The sequence below is a fragment of the Poecilia reticulata genome, chromosome 3, assembly GCF_904066995.2.
Source record: "Poecilia reticulata chromosome 3, P_reticulata-male-v2, whole genome shotgun sequence".
NCBI lineage: Eukaryota > Metazoa > Chordata > Actinopteri > Cyprinodontiformes > Poeciliidae > Poecilia > Poecilia reticulata.
The window spans coordinates 28,166,268-28,191,817 of record NC_088832.1 but is presented as its reverse complement, the minus strand read 5'-3'; the positions used below and the strand labels follow the sequence as shown (position 1 = coordinate 28,191,817).

General features: G+C 40.2%; 1 protein-coding gene across 2 annotated transcripts in view; it reads right to left on the bottom strand.

The window, feature by feature from the left end:
* fto (FTO alpha-ketoglutarate dependent dioxygenase) overlaps positions 1 to 25,550 on the bottom strand; it is a 137,519-nt gene that overhangs the window by 50,486 nt on the left and 61,483 nt on the right. For both annotated transcript variants that reach the window (XM_081605403.1, XM_008405567.3), the window contains exon 8: positions 23,622 to 23,746. In XM_081605403.1, coding sequence (XP_081461529.1) covers positions 23,622 to 23,746 — 125 coding nt within the window. The remainder of the gene's footprint in view (positions 1 to 23,621; positions 23,747 to 25,550) is intronic.

Below are 25,550 nucleotides of genomic sequence, written 5' to 3'. Positions count from 1 at the left end.
TGAGCTGTGCTATCAGTGGCCTTGCTGTCAGCTCCAAAGGATAAAGGGAGGCAAGATTAAGAAGGAAGAGCAGTTCAGTCTCACGTACACTCTTGCTGATATGAATCATAATGTGCAAACCGAGCAAGAAAAACAGAGGACATCTTGACCTGAAACAGGACAAGAGGCTGCAAACGATCAGGAAGAGGTTTATTGGCTCAAACTTTGATAGAAACTATCAGCAGAGGAGGTTTTGGACTAACAAGGAAGAATATAATCTCATACTAAAATTTCAAAGCACTGGTACTTTCAAGCCCAGGACAGTCAGGATATTAGGAAGGTAAAGAGGCCTGCTGAGTGCCAAGCTATCTTGCCCTGGCACTTAATCAAAGGGATTAAGAACTGGGAAGCGAAACTCACAGGTTATCCTCCAGGAAGCATACCAAGTAGTTATCAAAAACACAGAAGTTCAAAGCAACTCAATTTTCCTATACTAGAAGTGTTTTGGTTAGAGCCCCGAGGCTCGTCTCTAGGTTAAAGAATCCAGTTAAAAATGTTGCCGTCTGCATGCTTGTGAGGCTGAAAAAGTTGGCAGCTTCAAGGGTCTCAGCTAAACACGGGTCCACTGGTAATAATCAGAAACAAGCTCTATCCTCAAAAGACTTGTTCCGACAAACAACTGTCACCCAAGACGGGATGGGGACAAGGGGTGGCAAGTTTTTGTTACAATTACTTCAAGACATCAGGACAGCAAAGAGTGGAGCAATCTGTTCCTCATGTTAACTGTAGGACAGCAGGATAGTAGCAGCACAAAACAAAATGGAAAGCTATTCTATTACAACATCCAGGATAGTGGCCAAGCTATCTACACACATATGCAATGCTTAAGTGGTAAGTATGAAGATTTCCTTTGACATGTATAATTAGACAAGTATAAGGCCTTTGGTTTGAAGTCTAATTTGAAGAGTTTGAAAGTGAAGGCATGTGACAAATCCCATGACTCCTCAAAAAGTCGCAGTGGTTTCTGCAAAATGCTGTGGTGCTTTCCAGCAGCCCAACGAAGCTCAACCAGAATGAGGATGGCATGCGCCGCAAAGTACTGAGCGGGTTTAGAAGTTAGGGGCTCAATTAGGGTTGGGGCCTCTCATGCTGATGACACGTGCCGTCATGCTACAGTAAGTAGTCTAAAAACAAAACAGATGAAAACAAAAGGAAAAGAAGAAATTTGCTTTGACTGTTTAAAAGAACCCTAGTGCCAAAAATTCTGACGCTGCACATGAATGCATGTAGAACCTCAAATTTCTGCACATCATTTTCACTTATTCCGGTTCAGGTTGTGTTAGGTCAGTAAAACCAGTCTCTAAAGTCTTGCACCACTCGGGAAAAGCATCTATAAACATGCACCCAATTTCTTTTAAAGGTATTACAAAAACTTAAGTGCAACTGCTTTGCCCAACTATCACTTAACATTAAATATTTTTTAGACATTTTAGCTCATGCTGACCTCGTTAGGATGAAATCAGTCTGGACGCATATTCGCCGTGTTCATTACCGAATCCTCTGACCTGCCAGGATCCTGGTATGGCTTCGATATACAGCCCCATCTGTCCGACGTTAGGACTATTGGAAACAGATGGACCTTCAATTGTATTTTTGTTCAAATTGCAAAATAGCTACTTGGAAAAGAAGCTAAAATAACATACAAACAAGAGCAACTATGATAACAACTCCGTCTGGAATGGAATGAGTACAGTAAGAGATCAAAAACATAAGGCGTACAAATTCAACTGCTCTTTGAAAAGGGATCACCCATGCCCCCCCTTACATTGCAGGTCCAGTATTGATTTACTCTGCAATTTTGTGTTTCTCTCTCCCCATGCAAGCTTTACAGTTTCTGTTGAGCAGGAAGACTGGGAAAATAGCCCTCACCAGATTTTTCCAAAGCATGAAAAATTGATACTTTGCTTCTTTTTCGACTTAAGGAAAATGGAGGAAATGCTGAAGAGGGTATTTCGAGACAAGAACAGAAACCAGAACTAAATATAAAGGTTATAGAGTAAGTTTAATCAACTATAATGGATAACAGCAACACCAAAATTTGGACCAAAACCTGGATCTATTACATTCTTTGAATGCTATAACGCCACAGTGTGGGTTACAATGACTTCTGTGAGAATTTTTAAAACAGTTCTGCTCATTGACTGCTTTTTTACTTGATTTAAAATCGTAAAACAAAAGCCGAGTCTCCTTTTTTGTTCCGAAAAAAATGTTTCTGCACAGCCTCCCCTCCTCTCTTTGAAACCCTGCAATTTTCAGCCATAAAATGGAAAGAACAGATAAACAGCCCTCTTTTTTAAGATATTTCAGTCCAAATCACATCAAGGTATAAACAGCGAGCCCTGAGCACATCTCCCATTCTTTTTCAAAGTAAGTCCTGCTGTTCCATTTCAAATACCTTGGGGTTATGGGTCATAATGCACTTTCCATCTTCTGAACACGTTTATTCAGGCATCCTACAGTAAATAGGGGGTAGATTCAACATCAAATATCTCTATTCCCCACGTTGGCCCTTTCGTTTGTTCTCAGTAGAAGTGTGCTTTTGGGTAGCAAAGTAATAGATTCTCTTCTTTTCCTCCTAGACTAAGAATACTAAGTGGCAATATAATTGAGGCACGTGTTGAATATACTGTTGCTGTCTTTGGTGTCACATTGCGTTAAGAACGGCCGTAGGTAAACATAAAATCCATCAGAATGGCAAAATGACCAAGACCTAAAGATAACATAAACTCAATATATGTCAGGAAATTAAATTAGTGATGGCTTATTTTATGACTCAAAGCTCCCAAGCCATTAAAAGGGTAATAAATGTGTTATAAAGCTCTTACAAGCCCCTTAGGTCACTAGGGCCGAGCTGCAGAGTTGTTTACGAGATTGTTTATTACAGGCTTAGCTTATCTTTATTTAGCGCAAAAATAGTTGGCTAAAACAAACTCCATAAATAACTGCTTTATTGGTCAAACTACAACAGATATATTAACCTCTATATTATGAAGAAAATACAAGCATCGAGTGGCAAGGTGAGTAGAGTAGAAGAGAGAATGGGGAGCTGAAAAGAAAGTGGTAAAAAAAAGAAAAAAGAGGGCAGGGTGACAAGTAGGCGGCTTCATATTGCCTCTATCCACCACATATGTCTGGTCCACTGCAGAGCTGACAGCCAGGGACACAATGTGTTGACCTGAGGGCCTGTTACAGACTTGCAAGGAGATAAATATAGAGCAGCGGGACAGCATAGGTGTCTTAAATGACATATCTAATGATGCTCATCCTCTGCAGTCTATTTTCACTGAGCAGAAAAGGGTTATGAGAACACAGCTATGGTGCGATGGGAAAGCCTCAGCTCCGACTGCTGGTAAGTAAACACTGATATCAGCAGAACTGTGTCAATTACTGTACCCTTTGTGCACTTCGACCAACACCCTCCACCCTCTTCCATTAGTCACATGCACAATGTAAACATCCACAAGTGTGTGCCTTATTTATAGGAATGCGTGGGATTCTTAATAAAGTTTTGCATTTGAGTGTGTTCAATTTGCATATGAGAAAACAGCTTTGAAAAGACTTGTCTATAATGCATAAGAGCCTTTTAGGCGGTGTTTACTGCAACACTCTATTCCTCCCACTGACAATCCATGCACGGGTTTGCATCATTTTGTGAGACATGCCAGTTGTGAATTATTCAGCCGCTCGTCTTTGCCACAGCACCGCATTTAACAAACACAAGTGTGCGTTTGCATAGAGGAAGACAGAGGGGTCTACAAGGATACTACGGCAACACCTCAGTCAGTCCCTTTGGAGAGGTGGGAATCCTATTACGGAGCCGTCAGAACCTGTCAGATGCCTGTAAGAGGGGAATACAGTGTACACCACCGGTCCATTTACAGGCTGCATGCTCCGTGTACTTTTAAGGGGCCCTGGGCCTCGAGTGTCATGAGCAAAGGAAAACACAGTTCAATTTCCTCTTGCATGAGCATTAAACGAGCACCTTGACTGTACCAAGCCCCATGCATAATTCACTGCCAGTGATGTTTTAAATGTTACTGAAATATACATGGTTGTGTATGCAAATTTGGTAGCGCTTCTGCATGCTGTACTTGCTAAACAGACAACAAGAGAGCAGGCTGGCATGTAGACAGCACCTTTTGGCCACAGACATTATGCAGTTGCAATGTGTGTATGCTGGGGGTTGTAAGCTGTAAATATTACTGCGGCTCCTAATGAAAAGTAAGTTTTAACTACAGTTGCTATGCGTGAAGGTCCTATTGTGAGAAAATTCAAAGAGCTACGTTTTAGATTTGGGCTTGTTGGATTTAGGTATCTAAATCAAGATAGACAACTGTTTCATGCCGTTTCTGAGCACTGAAGGTCAGCTGGCTAAAACATCTCACAGATACAGACAAATCCAGCAATCTAAAAATAATTTCATTTGCAAAAAAAAAAGAAGAAAGAAAGAAAACATGAAATGGGACATTGACTGTGTGGAAAAAGTCACATCCAGCTACTTACAGTGTTACTTCACTTTTTAAAATCTACTGTTAAAACACTATGAGCTGACAATTAAGTTATTTTAAAATCAATCAAATTCTTGTGTTCTGTGCCTAGTTGCTTTAAATGAAATAAAAAGCAGAAACCTAAACAGTTCAACTTGATCGGTGTATGTCAACAGTGATGCTCTATTTTCTGAGAAAACATCTATTGGTTTTGAGAAGAACTGCAGCATAGAGGACCACCGTCTGTGTCTTTGTGAAGGGATGTTGATTGGAGAGGAGAAGGCAGATCGCTGGTGTCACATTTTATAAATGAGGGAGGAAACATCTTCATCCCACAGTCGGACACCCCCCCTCTGCTCTCTCTAACAATCCTCAAACATTGTATGTGTGTTTGTGAACATGTTCATAGTTTGGGCAAGTCTCAGTCCGATTCCCAGCAGTGACTCCTTAACAGGGCCTTCCTGCAGGGCTGCCAGGCTGTCCAGATCCCCCACCCACCCACTTCCACCCCTTATGGGACAACAGCCCAGCTGACACCCCAGTGGCTTTGCCAAAAAAACCTATGCCTTTGACCCACAATCTGCTTCCCTGAACCTGGTGGGGGGACGGTGAGGAGAGGAAGAGAGTAAACACAATTAAGCATTAAAAAGGGTAAAATAAAAGGGGTACCATATAATCAGATGTGCTGTTGAAAAGGGTAGAAATACAGGTGAATTTACTAAAACATTCCTTAAAGTGATGAAATGAAAAACTCATTCTACTGAACTAAATGATCATGAGAATATCCAGCATTGGTTAGAGTTTGCAAGCTCCACATTAGCAAAAAACAGAGTGTATTTGTGTTTTATGCTCAAATATGCAAAATAGTGACCAATAGCTTTTAGATCCGTATCTAACAAATTTGTTTTCATTTTATGAAATGTTTTTTAAATGCATAGGAAAAATTTGTTTACTTTCTGAATTCCTTGTACAATGAACAATGTATTTGAACAGCATAATCTCAATCACAACCTTAACTAATCAGTACAACATGCACAAAGAATTTAAAAGGTACAGCACACACTTTTTGGTGTGTCCCATCACATACGTACAGTAAAACCGGCCCTCTCAGCTTTAGGTGCAGCTGCCAAAGCTGCGGTGTCACTGCTGTTCACTGGTGTCGAACAGTGTGTTAACAGGATGTGTAATGCGGTGTGCTGGTGCTGTGCCGCAGCCAGGACTGGGTGGCAGCAGCACGGTAGGCTACAGTAGGCTGCTTATCATGAAGCAGTTATGTAGCTGCTCTGCTGGGCCAGTCTAATTACAGGAGAACAGCGTGCACCAGTCTGGGCCTCCAAATGGCACCATATGTTTTCCCAGACTAACCGGCTGAATAAATGCCATTTAACCATCCAGGATGCGCAGTACTCTGTGTCCGGGAATCAGTCACTCACACTCTCGTAAAACCATTCACCCCCCGGCCCCCCCCCAAAAAAAAAGCCCTACTAGGCCTATCATCCTGCTTATCCCAACATGTGTACTCACATCTTCCTGTGTAGTTTAACTTCTAACAAATTCCATTATCAGAGTCTGGGTGACGGAGTGGGACAGTGATTCGGCGACTACGCTTTAACCATGTCAGCTCAATAAAAGAACCTTGTTAATAGCAAACAGGGCTTTGAAAAAGACAGCTTAATTCCAGGGTGTGCCACAACTGACGTAAGCAGTAACATAATCAATCACAGCCCTGTTTGTGACAGACCAATGCAAAGTAGTGTCTCAATGTGAAGTAGAAGGTTTTCAATTTGTCTGACAATTGACAACCTGAAAGGTTGGACATGCATTTGCAGAACACAATTCTTACTCTGATACCCCTATATAAAAAAGAAGACATTTCCTAATTATTGCATAATGTAAGTTGAGGAGAGATGCACATCAGGTGGGAGACTTGGTTGATAGGACAACTATTAGTCAAGCACTCTAGAAATTTTTTTAAGAAGCAATTTAAGAAGAAAGCAAATATTAAATTAAACTCATATAAAGTCATGTTTGGAGTTTGTCAAAAACCATATGAACATTTTGGCCTAGATGAAACTCCTTAGCTGTGCTGTGGGGATGCTTTTCTTCAGTAGTGACAGAAAAACATTGACGTAAGTGGTTGTAACGTGATGAAATGTAATTCATCGGACCAAAAGACAGCCTAAATATATTTTCTTTTTCTTTTACTCTGGACCTTTTAATTCTGCTGTAAGCCTAATACAGCACATCTGATTTGTGTGATGTGGATTACTGAAACCCAGTCTAAGAAACATGCAGAACCAGCGCCAGGCCAGTAGCTGTTGCTTGTAAATTGCGGCCATGTGAGATTAAAGAGAGTTTTGTTGAGTTTTAATTTAGCTTTTTTTTTTATCCTGTTCCTCTAAACACACTTCCCTGTGTCAGATGATTAACAAAGGTCTGATTAAAGCGATTGGAACAAATTTTTCTGTTTGAATTTGAAAATATTTCTCTGTTTGACTGAATGACAGAATGCAATCACAGTATCCGTGATAACAAGAGCATAATACTTTGTGGCAGCAAAAAGCTGAAAACATTTCTATCGTAACCTCTTTTTCTGGAAAAGCTCCCCCGTATCACCACAAGATAGACCTATCACACATCATCAGTTTGTTAATGAGAACAGCCTAGACAGAGGCGCTTACAGATGCCAATCGAGGACAGAAAACAAAAAGAGAATGTAAGTAAATACGGACTGTAATTAGTATGACAAGGTTGAAAGAAGAGATAACACACGGCAACAGCCCAAAGGCCCGCGCTTTCACACATGCACGTGCACACGTAAGCCTCCACGTGCACGGGACACACACAGACCACTAATGGTACCATCACACACATGCTTGGAAGGAATCAAATGTTTTAATCAGCTTGCTACAGCACATAATGAGGATCCTCTAAGCCCTAGCTATCAGCTGCCATCGGCCACTTAGTTGCGCCTTCAAAGAGCTGATTTTTCACTTCTTCTACAACAAGCTTAACACAGTAGCTATCAAGAGGGAACACAGTCTGAGTATGTGGTGTAAAAAATAAAAAATAAAAAAGACAGGAAAAAGGCAAAGAAGCTTCAGTATGTGATGTACACTCTACAGTAAAAGCAAAGAGGCAGTTAAGTTAAGGTGGACAGGATGGTGTAGTCTCTTGGGAAAATGTGTGCAAGTCATTTGTCATCACTGTGATTTACAGCATGGGAATGCTAAAGCGTATCTGTCTTGCTCTTTTTGGAGTTCAGATGAAAGGGTATCTCATGCCACGTCACACTTCATAAACCTGACAGTACAGGTAAAAACACTAACGCACTGTATCAGATTTTTCCCTCACTGTTGTCACAAACACACACACACACACACACACACACTTCTTCTGATGCCGCGCATTATGCACCTGGGCTAGCCACACCTGCTGCATTACACAAGGCGTTCACATGAATCAGTCAAGCCGGGTGCAGACACACCAGTTTCTGTAGAACTGCAAGCACAGTTGAATTCTTACTCAACTTACCGGCTATGCATGCGTGTGTAGGTGTTCGTACGTGCGTGTGCGTGCACTGGAAAGTGTATGCAAGGGTATGCACAGAATGTGTGCAGGTGGGCCTCCTGTTGCAGTTTGTGGCCTCCTGCCCCAGCCCTAACCTCTGTGATGAAGACTCTCAGGTCTCCAGCTGGAGAAGTGATGACCTGAGAACAGCACAAAAGAAAAACATTCGTCCTTGTGTCCTTGTCTTCTTTCAGTTGCAGAACTGGGTCGACCTGCCTAGGAACATCATTAGGCTGTCAGCCTTTAAATGACTTATTATACTTCAATGTTTCATTTCATTTCCTTTAACAATCTTGTCTTAACTGGATGGTTCAACATTCTTGACAATGCGGTTTAATCCACAAGTAAGGTAAGTACTTAACATGTGTTTCTTCCGCCGAAAACACATTTCAAATGTAGTCATTGAAGTGGAATTCCCATAATATTCTGGTAACAACCTAAATAATCCTCACATACAAGCAATTCACAATAAATGAACCTATAAATAAAGTTGTGTATAATAAGTACTAACAATGATGGAAGGACAAGAATTGAGCATATAACAAGAAAAGAAGCAGTAAAAAAATAAAATCAAAAAGATTATTTAGAAAGCAATTCTGCACCCAATTAGTGCAAATTAACATCAATTGCTTTTGTCCTATAAAACCCTCCCTTTATCTAGGTCTGACATCAAAAGTAAGTCATGACAGATAACACCAAAGAGCTGTCTCAACACCTTCTTATACTTTTTTGTTCTCAAATACACTGTTGGTATTGGTTGCAGACATTTTCGAGACATAATCTGGAAGTGTAAAAAGTATCATGCTACCTTAAACCAGAAAGTCCTATTCTACCAAGTTATGCCACGCTGTTAGAATGACTAACATGTTAGTCATTCTAACGTGTACCTATTTGAGTAAGTAGGTACAAGTTTCTGATGAAAGCAAAAAGTATTCCACTAAATCAAAATTGCATCTGTGTAAACTCAGCATGCTCAAATTTCGTCAAGGTTTTCCAGAGAGCATCTCAATAAATCTATGAAGCACTGAGAGAATAAGGCTGGGTCATAAACATACAACCATTTAAAACACTGTGTGTTTTAAATGTCACCGCACCTCCATGTTTCATGTCACATAATTTCAATCCAAATTAAAATTGATTGAAAATCCAATGTATAGAAAATAGTATGGAAGTATGAGTCAAAATCCTTGCAAGTGCCTAGTTTCTCTCAATCATCTTTAATATCTTCTGCTAAATCTTGTACACAATATACAGTCCACTGTATTGCACATAATATTTATATGTGAACTATATGAACTAAATTGCTTTGATTCCGTTGTATATCTCAATTACTTGGATAGTAACGGATATCGAGTGTAAATTTAATGTCAACTGCACCATTTCAAATTTTGTGAGAAAAACACAGAGATCTCCAAAACTTCCTAGCTTTTTAAATTAAAACATGCATTTCTGCATGAGTCTTATGTGATTAAGAAAAGATGCCTTCATTATTTACCCATAAACTCCAACATACTGGATAAAAACAGTATATTATTTGTATGTTTGAAGACCACTTACACTACTCCTCTATCTTCCAGTTGTTACTAATTACATCAGCTGACACAGAGATGAGTGATGAACATATTCCTCCCTCATTTTCCATGTTCTGTTTCTCTGTTGTAGAAAAAACACTTGAATTTCATGACACAGCTTTGCTCTTTATTGGTGTTTACAATGTTAAAACATTACCCCCCAAGCAAAATATGTTTTCACAGAGCACGTCTGCACACGTCAAACCAAAAGCAAACTAACGTGAGCCTCTGTTATAACATCCGCCTGCTGCAAAATAAATGATGCCGTTAGCTGTGGTCTCGCAGGTGAAATGTGCCGTTGCTACAATTATTCTAATGCCAGCATGCCGGTGCTACCAAATGCTGCTGTCAACCCAGGGGTTTAATTAGTTTGGCACATGTGCCACTTATAATCACCTGCCATTACCAGTTCTGGCTACATCTGCTTATACGTCTGTCAGCAGTGGGCACGCTGTGCATGTGTGCATAGGTTTATAGGTCAGTGGGTGTATATTCTGGCAACAAAACATCATCTGTAGTTTGGCTACAAAGGGTTCACTGGCATCACTTTTATCAATGGAGTTAACAAGAAACAAATTAAACACTGCTACCTTTATTTTTACATCAATATTAAACAGCCTCATACGTCGACCACAGCGAAGACAATTTTATCAGTGATGCCGACTTGTCAGCAGCCCATCTGTACAGGTGCATTGTGGAAGCAGAGGGGAGCGGGCCTTCATGGTGTCAAACTGCACTGTGAATAGAGCTGCACCTCAGGCTGAATACATCTCATTGTGATTTCATGAGAGCTGGAAAAAGGAAGAAGAAGCAAAGAAAATTCACGGCCGCAAGTTGAATCTCAACCCAAAACAGGAAAATTGGAAGTTAAAAGTGTACCCTTCACTCCCCCTGGCATATACTTGGCTACCTCTAGGGCTGGGAGAGGAGGAGGAGAAGAAGAAGGAGAAGAAGAAGAAGAAGAAGAAGAAGAAGAAGAAGACTCCCAACACCCACAACCCCAAGTCTGTGTGTGTGTATATGCATCTAATCCTACAGATTTAGATAGTTGGATATTACAATTTTTCCTTCAATACAATAACCTTCAATAACCATCCCTATTATTCCCAGAAAGTTCTCATTTAGCACTAAACCAAGGCTTCAATATTGTGCTGGTTGAAAAAAAAAAAAAAAAAAAACATCTATCGGGGACTTGTGTGGCTACACTAATTACAAATATCTGTAGTAATCCGGCGCCGATAAGAGAGTCATTACTCCACCAGACATTTATCACTATGGGATTGATGACCCATTTCAGAAGCAGCCTTTGTACGGGGAAGTGAAATCGCTGATATCCCTTTTATCCTACATCACTGTTGAAGCAATCCATTCGTCAGGAGGCAAGCTAGTTAGAAGTGTAATTAACAACCATGGACTTTGCCCCTAATAGAATTTTTGCAGGAAACTACAGATCGACTTAGAAGGTGATGAGGAGGGATTTTTACTGTGTTTGTCTTCCCCCACTAATTGCTGTACCGCGAGGCTGTCTGTTGAGAAGAAGTCTTCCAGTCTGTGTCAAGAAAATGCTACAGCAGCACTTCAGCTTCTTCCAAATGCAGAACTTATGTAAGTGTATAAATATGTAAGCACATGTATTTAAAGGTGCCTCAATGAATCTGTCACAAATTGGTAGGTCACAGGTAAAATATGCACTCCGCTGCTTAAGTCAAGGCTTTTCTTTGACTTTTTTTTTTGTTCTTCTTCTCAAGGAAACTTATATACGCACCTACCGATACATGCAAAGAATAGAGGAGCAGATGATCACAGTAGGTAAGGAGTAAAGGTCCAGCCACCTGCCGGCCGCATCCCGTCTTTGAAGCTGTAATGAACAGAGACAGCTTGGGGACGGCCCTGTGAGCTTGTCCCCCCGCCCAGTCTTCCTGCTTCGGGGCAGCGCCGGGGGTCCCGGGGTGACAATGATGCCAGAGATGTTCCACACACTGACAGGCAGGTCTTACCTGGCCAACCTGCTGTACACATTGCCCTGGCGACACGCACGAGAACGGGGACGAATGCAGGGATGCACAAAGATGCACCTGCTTGATGTACATTTGTCCACGCTGCTGCTGCACGCATGTGTTCATGTACCCAGGCGTGTGCAAAAACCAACTAGCACACCCACGTGCACGGTGACCCGGTGTAATCCCTCCAGCGACAGGAGCAGCTGCAGCCGCTACGGCAGACAGATGAAATTTTCATAACTATCTCCTCCAACTTCCATCCTCACCTTCAGGATAATTTATGACCTGCCTGCCAGCCTTGAAGAGACAATATGCTTGCAATGAAATGAAGTGTTCCTGCAGTGTAGGTTATAATTAACAGAGAAGGGGAGAAAGATGTGTGTATATTGGGTTAGAGTGGGGAGGTGCGTGTGTTCTCCTTATTTTAGTGGGCGCAGGTATTGTGCAACCACTTATATTGTACACATTTGTGTATTTAAATGCTAGATGTAGTTAGCTGAAAAAAATATTTAGCTAATATAAAACATTATTTGCCCCTGATTTGGATGTTGGAAAATTAGCTCAAGTTCATCAACGTAAGTGTTTTCTTAGCATATTTTGATAAGGATTTTTCTTCCTTGGTAGTTCTTAGATTTATGAATTCTGAGACAATAAAATGTGGAGGTTTAGCTAAGTGAAATTTAGTTATTGTTGTCAAAGTGAAATTGTATGTAGTCGTCGTCAGGATTTGGCTTCGTCTGGTGAAGTATAACTTATAATTAGCCATGAACATGAAGGTGTGCACTTTAAGCTTGACACCCAGTTTTGACTGTTTGTTACACTAAGTGTGAAACAATAAAGGCTCTTCACTTTCCCTGCTGTGTTGATGGAGCTTATTAATCGTGTATGCTTGTCAGGCAAGACAACATTTGGTTTTATTTTTCAATCATTTTGGTACTTGACAGAAGAAAAGAATGATTTTCTAGCATTGTGAGAATACAATAATTGGCTTATTGTTAGTCACAAAGGCAGCTAAAGTTCAGTTTATAAGTTTAATTTACTAGGTCAGGACATTAATATATATTTAAATGTGCCAGAGTTGGCCAAAAATGCAGCTTTTTAAACTTGTTATTCCTGGACAGCTTTTACTGCATCACCCTAGACACAAATAACAACAAAAACAAGAACACATATGGAAACGATCTAAAGAAAAACATGTACACTGTATATTAATTTACATCAAGTATCATAAGCATCTTAAAACACTAATTTGTGAAATATATAGTCTTTAAAACAAGACTAACCTAAATTAAAAAGTTGCACTGACAGTAAATGACAATGTTGACAAAGCCTGTTAGTGCCAACTTTTTAATCACCTGAATGGAGTTCCAGGAAAAAGATGTAACTTCCCCTACTGTCAATCCACATATGAACTGTGTTTAACCAATTTTTTTTAGGTTGAATTCCATTAGCTACACCAATTCTAGCCGTTAGATTCAAGAAGTCGCAAGGTAGAGCTTGTCTGACAACATACAGTTGACTAAAAAGATCTAAAAAGGCAAAACATTACACACTAATTTAAAGAAAATCAAGAACAGAAGAGAAGTCACAGAAACGCACCGGTCTGTAAAGGATTACAGAATTATATCTAAGACTTTGTGACATCCTGTGGAGCACAATGAGAGCCATTACTTTCAAATAATGAAAACATGTGGCACTGGTGAACAGAGCATCAATGACCTTTGAGTGTCCTGCTCTGCAGAATGTTTGATGTCATCTAAAAATATGCTGCCAAAAACATGAAAAGGCCTTTCTCACATCAGCCAAACGCATCTTAAGCCCCAATTTAAAACAAACAATACATGGACTAAAGAGAAAACAGTGAAAAGTTTTGCAAGTTGTGTGTTCTTCTAAATCTGGTGTAAAATAAGCACAGAATTAAAAAAATGAACAGCCAGTCAAATATGATGGTAGTGGTGTGATAGTCTGGGTCACTTGTGCCGCTTCATAAGTGACTTGTGAAAATTCATGGAACCATAAATTCTGCTCTATTCCAAATAAATCCTAAAGGAGAATATTCAGGTGTCAGTTTGTCACTTTAAGGTCAAAAACAGCAAGAAATGTAGGTAATGCAAGTGAACAATGACAAAACTCACTCAAGCAAGTCCTCCACACAATGGTTAAAAAAAAAAGAAAATGATGGTTTTGGAGTGGTGCATATGTACTGGTAAGTAATCAAAATTTCTGTTTTTGCTTATAAAACATAGTAACATGGTTTCTGATAAGATTGTTAAACAGTTTATACACTCTATACATACATAGCAGCTTCTATTTACATAAGATTACTTTTGTCACTTGAAATATAAATGTAATTTTTTCATCTAAAAATAACTTTGAAATACAAGAGTAACATCTTGAAACCTCTCGCCTGATATGAAAAGTGGACTCCGGAGTAGACAAGTGTAACTTTTCAGAACAAGATTAAGATTATAGACATTATGTTTCAAGCAACACTGTCTAGCCATGCTACATTAGTCAAACATTAACAGCAGGTTTCATTACTTCATTCACATTACTGGGGGAAAAAGTAGGAAAAAGTAAATTTTTTGTTTTCCCAAAAGTAATGATAAAATCTTCACAAAAACCCTGTACTTTGCATCAACTTGTCTCATGAGATGGATATATCGTTACACCCTGGTAAAATGTAATTCTAAAAACCAGGGTTTGGAGAGAACAACCTAAATTATCCTATAATGGCATGTTTTTGCTGTTTGTTTCACATCCCTCCCACACAACCTCACCCAATCATGCATTATCAGCTCTCTGGGATGTTGGGGTTCACCACAAGGAATGTCCTGGTTTGCCCAAGTACTCGTGAAACAGGCCTATGCCATTTCTCTACCCCTTGTCACTCCACATAACCTTCTTCTCCAAAAAGAAATTCTGCTTTCATATTAAACAGTCAGCCTTTAATGGGCAACTATGTCTCTAACAAGTGTGTTTAAATATCTGTGGGACTTTTAATGACATATTAAATCCTCCTTTCTCCAATTTCTGTGCCACATTCCACTGACAATGTCTTCTTGTGAAATGCGTAATTATGAAACGAGTGTTTCAATTAAAACCTGTAAATAATTGTGTGCACTTGTGTCTCAAGGCAAGCAGAGATATAAAACAAAGAGGGAGTGTTCGCTTTGCCAACGTTCCAATTCCACAGTTAAACCACAAAGAGAGGGAGAGAGAGGGAGAGAAAGCATGCCTCTCACTAGCTGATTACTGGCATGTTTGGAAACCAGGCATGATAGAGGTGAGGGAATATTTATGTAGAGAACTTGTCTGTACAGTAAGTAGAAGGTAAAGAAATAAAACCATCAGTCATCTCATCCACAACACATCCCTACAAGAATAGGACACTCTCTGATACATTCTTCAGCCTGGAAGCAAATTGGGATGGGGGACGATTTGCTACAGCAACAGCAGCCATGAGGTTCTGCCGAGGTCAGGTCGTGTCATGCTCAACAGTCTGATTGCTTAACAAGGGTGGGTGCATGAGAAAAGAAATCATAATTTACAATCAAACACACACCTCACAAACACCCAGGCCACGGGCGATCAAGGCTGCACGAAAAGTACGCACAGTCTCAGGGACCACACAGACATGTTTAAGATAAAGACAGACAAATTAGATGACAGCATCTCAAGCTAACCACTGTGCCTGCGCTAATTACAGGCTGCCTGGTGATGAAAGAGGCAGATGAAATGTCCTTATTTGGTTGTTTTTTTTTCCTTTCAGTGCCCCAAACCAAGTAAACACAGATATGCAGTTGACGGCAAAAGTACGTGGCACAGCGTAAAAGAAACACACAAAACGGAGACAGAGAAAATACAGTTGTGCTGTGAGAGTTCCACCCACCACACACAGGTGTTTGGCCACCGCTGGGGAGAACAAACGCTTGAGGTAAAGAGAAACAAGGGCGCAGCCAGCAAAAGTTTTGGCTTGTGACTTCTGCCAAAGAAAACAGACTCTGCAAACCCCATCTGAGCTGCTATCGATACAATAATAAAGGTGTTCATGCGAGGCTACTGTCTGTGGGCTCTGATTAAGCTAACAAATGCTGAACAACTAACAAGATTTACCTATTAAACAGGTAATGTTAGCAACGTGCACACACTCTTAACGACAATGCTGTCTTTGTTGTTGAGCCATAAGCAATAAACTGCATCAGGACTTGGGACATCACTCTCTAAAGTTAATTTACCCTGCATCCAGTTTAAATCGGCCATTTAAATCACTTTTACCCATTTCAGTTTAAGTTGAATTGAGCTTATGTCTGGTTTTGCCTTAACAATAATGTTTTGGTGTTGCCATTCTGAATAAATCTGAACTTCTGCTCATAAAGTGCTTAATTAAATTAACTACATGCAAAGCGAACTTCCTTGTGTTTTATAGCAAATGCCTTATGGGTAAATTCAAATAAAGCAACCTCTCCTTTCAAATGATGGGAAGCAAGCTACCCTTTGCATTTTTGAACTGAGTTTAGCATCATAACTAGTATAAAAAAAGCCATTTGTCAAAAGGTGGAATTTAAAGATGTGTTTATTGTTTACTGTCCTGATGACAAATTATAGTTTGCTATAGTTGCAAAGGGAACACATGGCCTCCAAGCTCTTGATTTTACAAAATGAGTAGCTCTTACTGCCATGACTGTAATTCCATGTATTTAAGAATTGGCTCCATTAGAAAAGACTTGGATCTGTCCATCTTTATTGTCATCATGATGCCGGAAATCTTTGCAGCTTCCATCTGGGATGGAGGGCCTTCCATTGTGTAGCAACTTTCTGTCCCGCCCACACAGGAATCGGGACGAGGTTTGTCAGGGGCAGCACAACAAAAGGAATGTCGCCACTCCAGGAATGAAGTGCCAGCCGATTAAGGTTTCGCTCCTTTTTGTGGGTGTGCGACTATGCATCACCACAGGGGTGCAACCGTTTGCTGACAACTCTGGTGGGGTCATCCCCGACTGGGCACAGCTTTAACCTCTCCAGCCCCTTCTGGCCCCTGGTGACCTTTGGTTTTGATGACAGACTGGACTTTTTGTGTACCAGCAGCAAGCCCAGGTGAGGACAAGAAAGGATGACAATAGAAGAGAAGATAAAGCCGACAGAGGCTTGGAGACGGGCCCAAGGGTCACGGGTCAAGCTGGACAGTTGAGTGATGAGTGCAGCTGTGGACACGTGGGCCGCCTTGTCTATCCATTGGCTTTGCTGACCATGTCAGCTGATATTTCCTTTGTGCTTGGATAAAGACCTCACTAACCCTCCAAGATTTAGAGAAAAGAAATAAACACAGGCAACAGATGTAGTACATCACAAATTGGGTGTGCTTCTGACATTTTGACCCTACAGCTTCTTCTGTGTGGATTTAATTTTTTGTTTCCAATGGATAAGACAGACAAAATTACAAAAGTGTATTTGAGTTTTTAAAGGTAATCGATTTCACAAATGTTAACAAAAATCATAGTTACACTGTAAGTGCTGCATGGCCTCTTTCTAACCTGCAAGACAAATGATATACATATTCATAGAAACCCAGTCGGGGTGCTGCGTTTTTAATCAGCTATAGAAGGGCCATTTATCACTAAAGCAACACCATTAATGTATGTCTGTCAAGCAGCCACCTGCATTACCTACCCAGTATTAAGCCGATATCATATTGTTTTACTTGGGTTTAGGGCTACAATATTAGCAAAACATGCAATTATAGAATACTTGTTGTAATTACCTAACATTTACCTTACTCCTTTTGTTTTATATCATCACAATGGTCACGATATCTGGGCCTTAGCATCTTTGTGACTAAAATTTAGGTCAGATATGGACTTCAAAGGCATGAGAGTCCATCAGTACCACTGACTTCTTTGTGATCTACAGCCTTGCACAGTGGAAACATACTGTGGAGGAGGAATACGGATTCCAGAATTACATCTGAATTTTTCTATTGTTCTTGTCATATATTTGATGTTTCCATTTGTTTTCATGGAAAACACTTTAACTTTGCCTGTGCATAAATAGTGCTATACTAATCAACTTGACTTATCCAAATCACAAGAAAATAGATTGATTTAGACTATTATTACAAACTAACACAAAGGCTATGCTTTGTAATAATCCAAGGAGAAATTTAGTATCACTGAAGAGGTCTACACAGGCTTGGATGTGTAGAAAGACAATGATAGAAAGGCAGGTTAAACAATCTAGCAATCTCACACATGATGGGAAATCACACCTTGAAATGTAGAGTGAACACTGACAATGTTTAACTAAAGATGAATTTATAAAAATAAATAAATAAATAAATAAATAAATAAATAAATAAATAAATAAATAAATAAAAAGCTGCCACAACATTTCTAATGACATCAACTCTAAAAAAAAGGTTTAAGTTCACCATGTGTCATATTAAACTAAAGTAAAAGAATAAGAATGATGTTTTTTTTAGTTTTGCTCACCTACTTCAATATTAACAATGGGTAAATACCAAATGTAGTAATACATTTGGTATTTACCAAATGTATTACTACATTTGGTAAATACCAAATGTAGTAATACATTTGGTATTACTAAGTTACCAAGTTAGAACAAATAGGAATGTTCTAACTTGGATTTATGTAAAGGTAAATTACCCTAATTTGCTGCAGTTTTCACACTAACAAACATGTTTTTAGCCCCCATGTATACACAACCCCACGCTGTCCAATCAAAGAAGCAAAGGGAATAAATGAAAAGGTCCTTTTTTCTTAAACGTTATAATGCATTAGCAACCCACTTCTCCTAAAGTAAACTGATCCACACATCCTGAGCTGTTCAACTGCTTCCGATGCCAAAGGTCAATCGCTGGGCTCAGTCCTACCATCCAGAACCGAGAGATGGGAGGCTGGGGTTTGCCAAGTCAAGCACAAACCCTGTTTTAGGTCATAAACACCTCGGCCTGTCTCCTTTTCTTTTTCTTTCTCTCCCACCGAGGTGAGTAGGGTTTGCACTCTGTTAATCTTTCACTTTGGGCCAGCTCGCTTTTACATTGGGCCACGAGAGAACAGAGGAGGAGAATGAAAGAAGGGTAGTAAACGACAAGAGTGGATAAAAGAGCAGGAAGAAAAAGCCATAGAGAGGGCCAGATGGGCACCTTCACAGTCCATTTATCAAACCCAATGTGGCCCTCCTCTCCCCTCCCTGCTGCTCTCATGTCCTAAACCCCCATGTAATTCTGTAATGATTTTCATTATCATATAATGACCTTACAAAGCCTACAGCAGTTTGCGTGGTCAGTACAAAACCCGCAGCTGTTCACTTCAGTGTTTGCTTGGCCACTGTGACAAACCTTTTTCCAGTGCTGTTTTTTCTGCTGGTTCGAGCACCGAGTTTGAGGTTCTGTAGGGTCAGCAACAATTATTTTATCCATAACTGTTCAAAAGTAGTAAATATATGAGCGCAAAGAGTAAAAACACAACCTCAGAAGAAGTAGTAACTACTCTTCAAAAGCTGAAAAAAAAATAAAAATACAACTAAGAATAAAACTGAACAGTGACCACATAAATGTGAAACATGATCTATGAATTTTTCAAACCTGAAACGTCCCTGATGCCAAAGGGATGTGCCACTTCCTATCCTAATAGGACCCCTTCCCTGGAGGTGGTATCTTGCTTCCTGTGTGGTACGCTAAACTGCTCGGCTGCGGCACAGTCACCCACCCACATAATAATCCATCTATTTCCAAGGTACTCGAGGGGCATTTACCGAAGGGACAGGGAGGCCAGCATCTATCAAAGAATTTGCCGTATGCATCGGGAAAACCCAGTTACCAGAAAAGCTCATAAGAATAAAAAAGCTCTCATAACTTTGTTGGCTCAGAGTGAATGAATGGACTGCTTCTGCTCGCACGGTGCGCACAGGCATCACTCACTCTGAGGGCCTATAAGTCACTTGTGAAGAACTACTGGTCAACACAGCCAATTCCTCTTTTTTTCTTGCTTCCTGTAAAAAAGATGCGGTAAGAAAAGGACAACAAAAACCCTTGCAACAAGCAAGCCTGGAAACATCAAAATGCCGCAAGAAAAACAAAATCATCTGTTTACTATAATTTTAGTATTAGAATAACATTAGAAATCCTAACTTAAATAAGATTGCAAGATGTTTTGAAAAGATTTGACTGAATAAAGTTGACAAATCTCAATTTGTGTTTCATGCCTTGCTAAAGTATTAACATCTCAAGAACACACAACTACAAACTTTAATACATGATATCTCATCTGTCTGACAAATACCAATCTGAATATGTGACTTCTGAAGACAGTTGTAGAATAATAGCACATTGCGCACCATATTTTAACAATTTAGTCTAACAATATATACATTTCTTTCTATTTGATAATAAAGCTTTTGTGCTGCTCTTTTGGCCCCCCAAAAAGCAAAGCATATCTTCACCCATAGAGTCAACTGTCTCACTTAACATTGCACATAGCCGTGTGTTTAGGTTTGCACAAATGCTTTCTGTTGACAACCACTTGACAGGACGACCCGTGCTTTTTTTATAAGAGGATAGTGGAGGCAGAGAACAAACACTGAGTGCGTTTAAAGGGAAGAGAAGGGTATCAGGAGCAGCCGGAGTTCAAACACATCGCACGTGAGTCTTGCCCCCCACCAAAACTAATCTCATCAGTCTTCCAGCACTGATAGAGTAAACGTCTCTCTGTCCAGCCGACAAGGACTGAGCATTTCCTGTCCCGGTCTGTGATGCTCGTTGTCAGGAACTTAAGGATTGCAGAGCAAAGTCTAGGGTTAGACACAGTTAGTAGGTGGTAACTCCGCATTGTGGGTGGCGGAGGTCATGGTGCTGATGGTAGGATGGTTTCTAGCTTTCAGCACATGCAGCTGGAATGCACTATCAGTGGAGGACCCACATCAGAGCTGTGAGACTCTGGGCGTCGACACAGCAGAGTAAGGTGTGTGGAAACAGGCTGTTTACAACGCTCATCTGGATGGGACGGAGCAAAGGGTCATGTAAAGGGGATAGATTAACGCAAAAACAGGCACCACGGAAAGATGAGAGAATCTAATTAGAGGGATGTGAACAAATACTGTGCCTTCAAAAGGTATTCTTACATCTTGAACAAATATTCAGATTTTCTCACATTAAAACCCAAAGCTTTGATGTATTTTGTTGAAAAGGACGAACATAAACTAGCTTGTAACCATGAAGACAGAAGGAAAGAAAGAGGGCCAAAAGGCCAATGGTTCACAACAGCTATTAGTTGTGCACCTCTTTTCTTCTTCTTTTGAAAGAAAGTGGCAAAAAGTTTGTCACAACTCATGTAAGGGACACAACAAACACATAGAAGCATTTGTTAGTGAGACACTGATGTTAGATCTGTTCAAAAGGACAATAAGCAGTTAAACATTTGTGAGTCAAGCGCTGGAAAAAGCAGCCATACCAGTGTTTTTGTATGTCCTAGCATTGAGGTAGAGGGTGACTGAGAAAATGAACAGCTAAAATAATACTGTGGGGCATGCGTGGGGGCCTTTCCTTATCTGAATAAATGGCCAGGGCTCTAATCCCTGTGCTCTCTGGTTTTATCAGGAGGGAAGGAAGTGAGCGGGCTTATCCAAGACGCACGTGTCGGGGTGATAGCTGCCAGGCCCGAGCAGGACAAAACACACACCAGCCACGGCAAAGCAACTCCGAGGAATTCACTTCAGCTCTTTGGAAGGAGTCATCGATGAATCAATTTGGAACTGATGTGACTTTTTCTGGTGATGTTGTCATGAGCTGATTGCAGTTGGAGTTTGTGGGAAAAAACTGGTGCTACTTGCTACAGGATGAATTTGGTTGTGTATTTTCTTTTCTTAAGGGCTAAAGGGTGTTAATTAAATATCTGCTTGTGTCGGATATTGGTTACTGAATGCCTAAAGAAACATTTGCATTCTGGGTTTTGACTCTTGATGCCAAAGAAATCTAATTAGTTATGGAAATTACTTAACTTGAGGCAAACCGCAGCAAAATTTAAGCAAACACTACTTTGATTGTTATTTGTTGGTTATGATTGATGCTTAAGACTTTGAGTATTGAGTACCTTTAGTTGATTATTTTGCAATCTATTTCATTAGTTTCCCATTTGTAGCTTCTCTCCCTTACTTTACTTCCAGGCCCGCCATACCCCACAGCTGCAGCTCAATCAAGTAATCGCACTCACCTGTTCTTCACTCCATTATTCTCATGCTGCATTCCAGTTACCAGGTAAGTTGGAACTTGGAGGTGGGATTGACGTCAGACCCAAGGTAAAAGCGTTCGAGTTTAGAAGTTGGTATTTCAATATGACAACGCCCATAGCCATTATTTGCAGTAGTTCTTACAAACACCATTTTAAGCTTTACTTTCCGTAAGTAAACACTACTTTTAATTTGTTCAGTTTAGAGTTGCAGGTGCTACATGTAACATTGATTGTAGACGAACTCTTACATGTTTGTCTTTTAAAATAAACATCTTTCCGCCTCACCTTGCCATGGTGAAACACAAAGTTGGCCTTCCATGTTGTGACTGGGGGTAGTCAGAGGTGCTCCCATTTTCCCAGTGGAAAATACAACTTGATTAGGTGATCCAGTTAATTTTTCCTACTGGGAAGTTGGAATTTCCCAGTTATAAGTTGAATTAATTCCAGATTCAGATTCCCTGTTCTCAACCACTTCTGTAATTCCTGTTATTCCAGTTATGTTCCTATTGGCCATTTTTGAAGGGTGTGGGGGGGAGAATGGCAGGCAGGCCTTTCTTCTTTGTGTAAGACATGAGATATAATATCATTAATCTACACTGTTGTCATGACTCTACCTGACTACACTTGGGTCTTGCAACCGTACACATTCTAACATTATGTGCACTTGACACTTGACAGCGAAGAATAATTTGAAAAACGGTGAAAGAACCCTTTCCTATCAACGACTACTCGTCACTCTGTTTCCACCAATTCTACTGTTACAAGCAAGTCACTGCATGAATAATTTTTCAAGTTACCAAATGTGTCTTGTCTGTTAATTTTTTTTTATTTCCTCAAAAAACTAAATATTACAACACAAATGGTAACGCCATGTTCGGAATCCCTGTCTAATTGAGTTTTTTTTCAACCAACCTGACAAGTTGACTCAGTCAATACAACAGGTCAACTGAGGAACTTCTTCCTTTTCTTACTTCAAAGGAGGGTGAACTTGTCTCAGATCAAGTAACATGTTGACATCAACTAAACAGTGCTTCCTAAGACAGGCTCCACTTTGTCAGCAATATTGTCACATGTTGATACAACCACAATATATAATGTAAGTACAATCAAAAAAATGTTTCAAATAACTGAAAATTATGCTTTTTAAACTCCCTTGCAATCAACTATGTTCCTCTTTTTACTCATTGATAGACAAAATATCCACTCTAAAAAGCTAATGAGCTAAATTATTTCATGGGTTTAATAATACGAAGAGAAATCCTTGTAATCTTTCTGTATTAGTGCATAAAACTTAATATAGTAAAGAAACAACCACAAACATACAATGTTTGCTTAATTTGAATGTAAAGAACACGTTTGGACTTTGGAGAAAAAAATACTAATTTGTCCAAACTTTTTCAGTTTTCTGGATTACTTTTTTTAAAGGTTTTATTGGCTCTAGTGGCTCTAGCGAATTGACAGGAAAGTGGGTATTGAGAGAAGGGGGAAGAAATGCGGCAAAGGTCGCCAGGCAGGGAATCGAACCTGCGACGGTCACGTCGAGGACTAAGGTCTTCATATGTGGGTTGTACTTAACACCTGCGCCTCCACAGCAGCCCCTGTGTTACTTTTGAACTTGTATATCATTGTCTTCTTCAGATTTGACATAGAGCTATTTATCTGCCTAAAGAGTACAGTGTCTAGGACCAAATTCAAGATACATGGTTTTACCTGTCTCTCCATGTCTGCCTCTGCTGGTGCCTGTCTGTCAGGGCAGACAGCAGGGTTTCGGCCATTTCCCTCCGTCCCTCCTCGGCTTGGCCTTCCTCCTCCACAGTAGCCAGGAAAAGCATGGTCTGAAAAGATGTAAAACAGATTTTAAGAGAAATACGTGTAAAAGCAGCAATCGTGATCTTAAAAACAGCGAACAGAGAAATGACACCTCTACATCCTACTAAAACATCCAAACTATCTGGCTTTAATTAATATCAGCCTAAATGTTCAAGACCATGGAATTAGGTGGAAAGACAACCTGAAGTGATTCATACAACACTTGAGCTTCTATTCTCAGTGTAGAAATTACACAGCTCTGAGCTGAGACTCAATTATAACATCCTCGGGACGGCAGCATACAGTAAGTCTAGTATAAAGTCAGTTTCACATCAGAGGATGGGCAAATTACACCCAATATTAGAGTGTGAGTCAATTAATCGCGTCCTGCACAGCGAAGTGTAATGTGTGAGTATCCCCCTGTTGAACATGAATTACAGGCCAGCTTAAAGTGTGACGTGGCACATCACTGCTAATCAGAGACATCCTGGCAAACCTTCGCCTCCGAGTCTTCCGCAGCCTCTAAGCTGGTAGAGAGGGAGTCAAACGAAAAAGGATCTGGCAGCCCAAATTAAATGCAGCGCTGTCAGCCGCACTCAAATCCCTCTTCCTCTTTACCCGTCACACATTTTCTCCCGCTCTGAATATCCTTAAATGCCTCCCCCCTTAGCCGAGCCTGAGAAGTGATGGATCTGTAACTGTGACTGACTCTGACGCCTTGTTAAGAACAGTCTCTTCCTGTCACATCCACCAGTCAGGCATGTTCATTTCTTCCCATTAACAGTGACTCCCCAACCCAGTCATCCAACCTTCCTTTCAGAAATACTCCACAATATGAGAGAACTTTCATTTCTTCCTCTCCACCTTTTTTTAATCCCTTTCTGACAATCCACCTGTCTGTCTTAATTCATGTGACGATGGCTTTGATTGTCTGCGTACGTGTTTCCAAAGGAGACGAGTAATATGCTTACTTCCCTCTGCACCACGCAGGACAGGTGTCAAAACACGTAGCGGTGTGTGAATGATTACACCCAACTCGGAGGAGACACCAAAGATTACAGTGACCAGGAGGAGGAAGGGCCAGCTGTACTCCCTCTGCAAACTGTGTCTTTCAGTTTGGATCAAACTCTGTCCTCCCGGGATGAGTGACGGGCTGAGAAAGTACCACAAAGTGCATTCAGACTGTATCACAACCCCAGCTGGTAGACATCACATTGCCGTGCCGCCTTTGTGATGCCCCATCAACGTTTCCCTTGAAACGCTGCAGAGCAAATGATTCGCAGTTGATCTGAAACCTGCTCCTGTGTGATTCCAATCTTGTTCCAACACATTTCAAAGTTAAAACAGGATGAACGGAAATGGGAAGGATTAACAAAACACGTTGGATAAAAGCTGAGGTATATGATTAATTGAAAAGTGTTGACAAGACGTCAGCCCAAACCCATAACTGTTAGGAGTGGGCTATAAATCGATTTCATTGATTAATCAAATTTCCTGTATAGTGAAGATTCCATTTTTGTAAAAATCTAGATTTTTTTTTTTTTTCCGTCAATGCACTCCTTGAGCTTCCATAGTTCAGAGGGATTGCAGCCCGCCCAGTGCCTACCATCTAGTGTTACAAACATGTATTTATTTGAACTTTTAACTCGGGTCATGTTTTTTAAGTTTTTGAAAATACATTTTGTTATTTGAAATTTCGAGGTGACAAAAATCATAAACTTGATTTAGTATAGGAAAAATGTTTACAGTTTAGTTTACTTTGATTTGTTTTGATTTTTTATTTCTCACACATAATGACAACTCAAAACTAAGTTTCACAGAAGGTTGGAA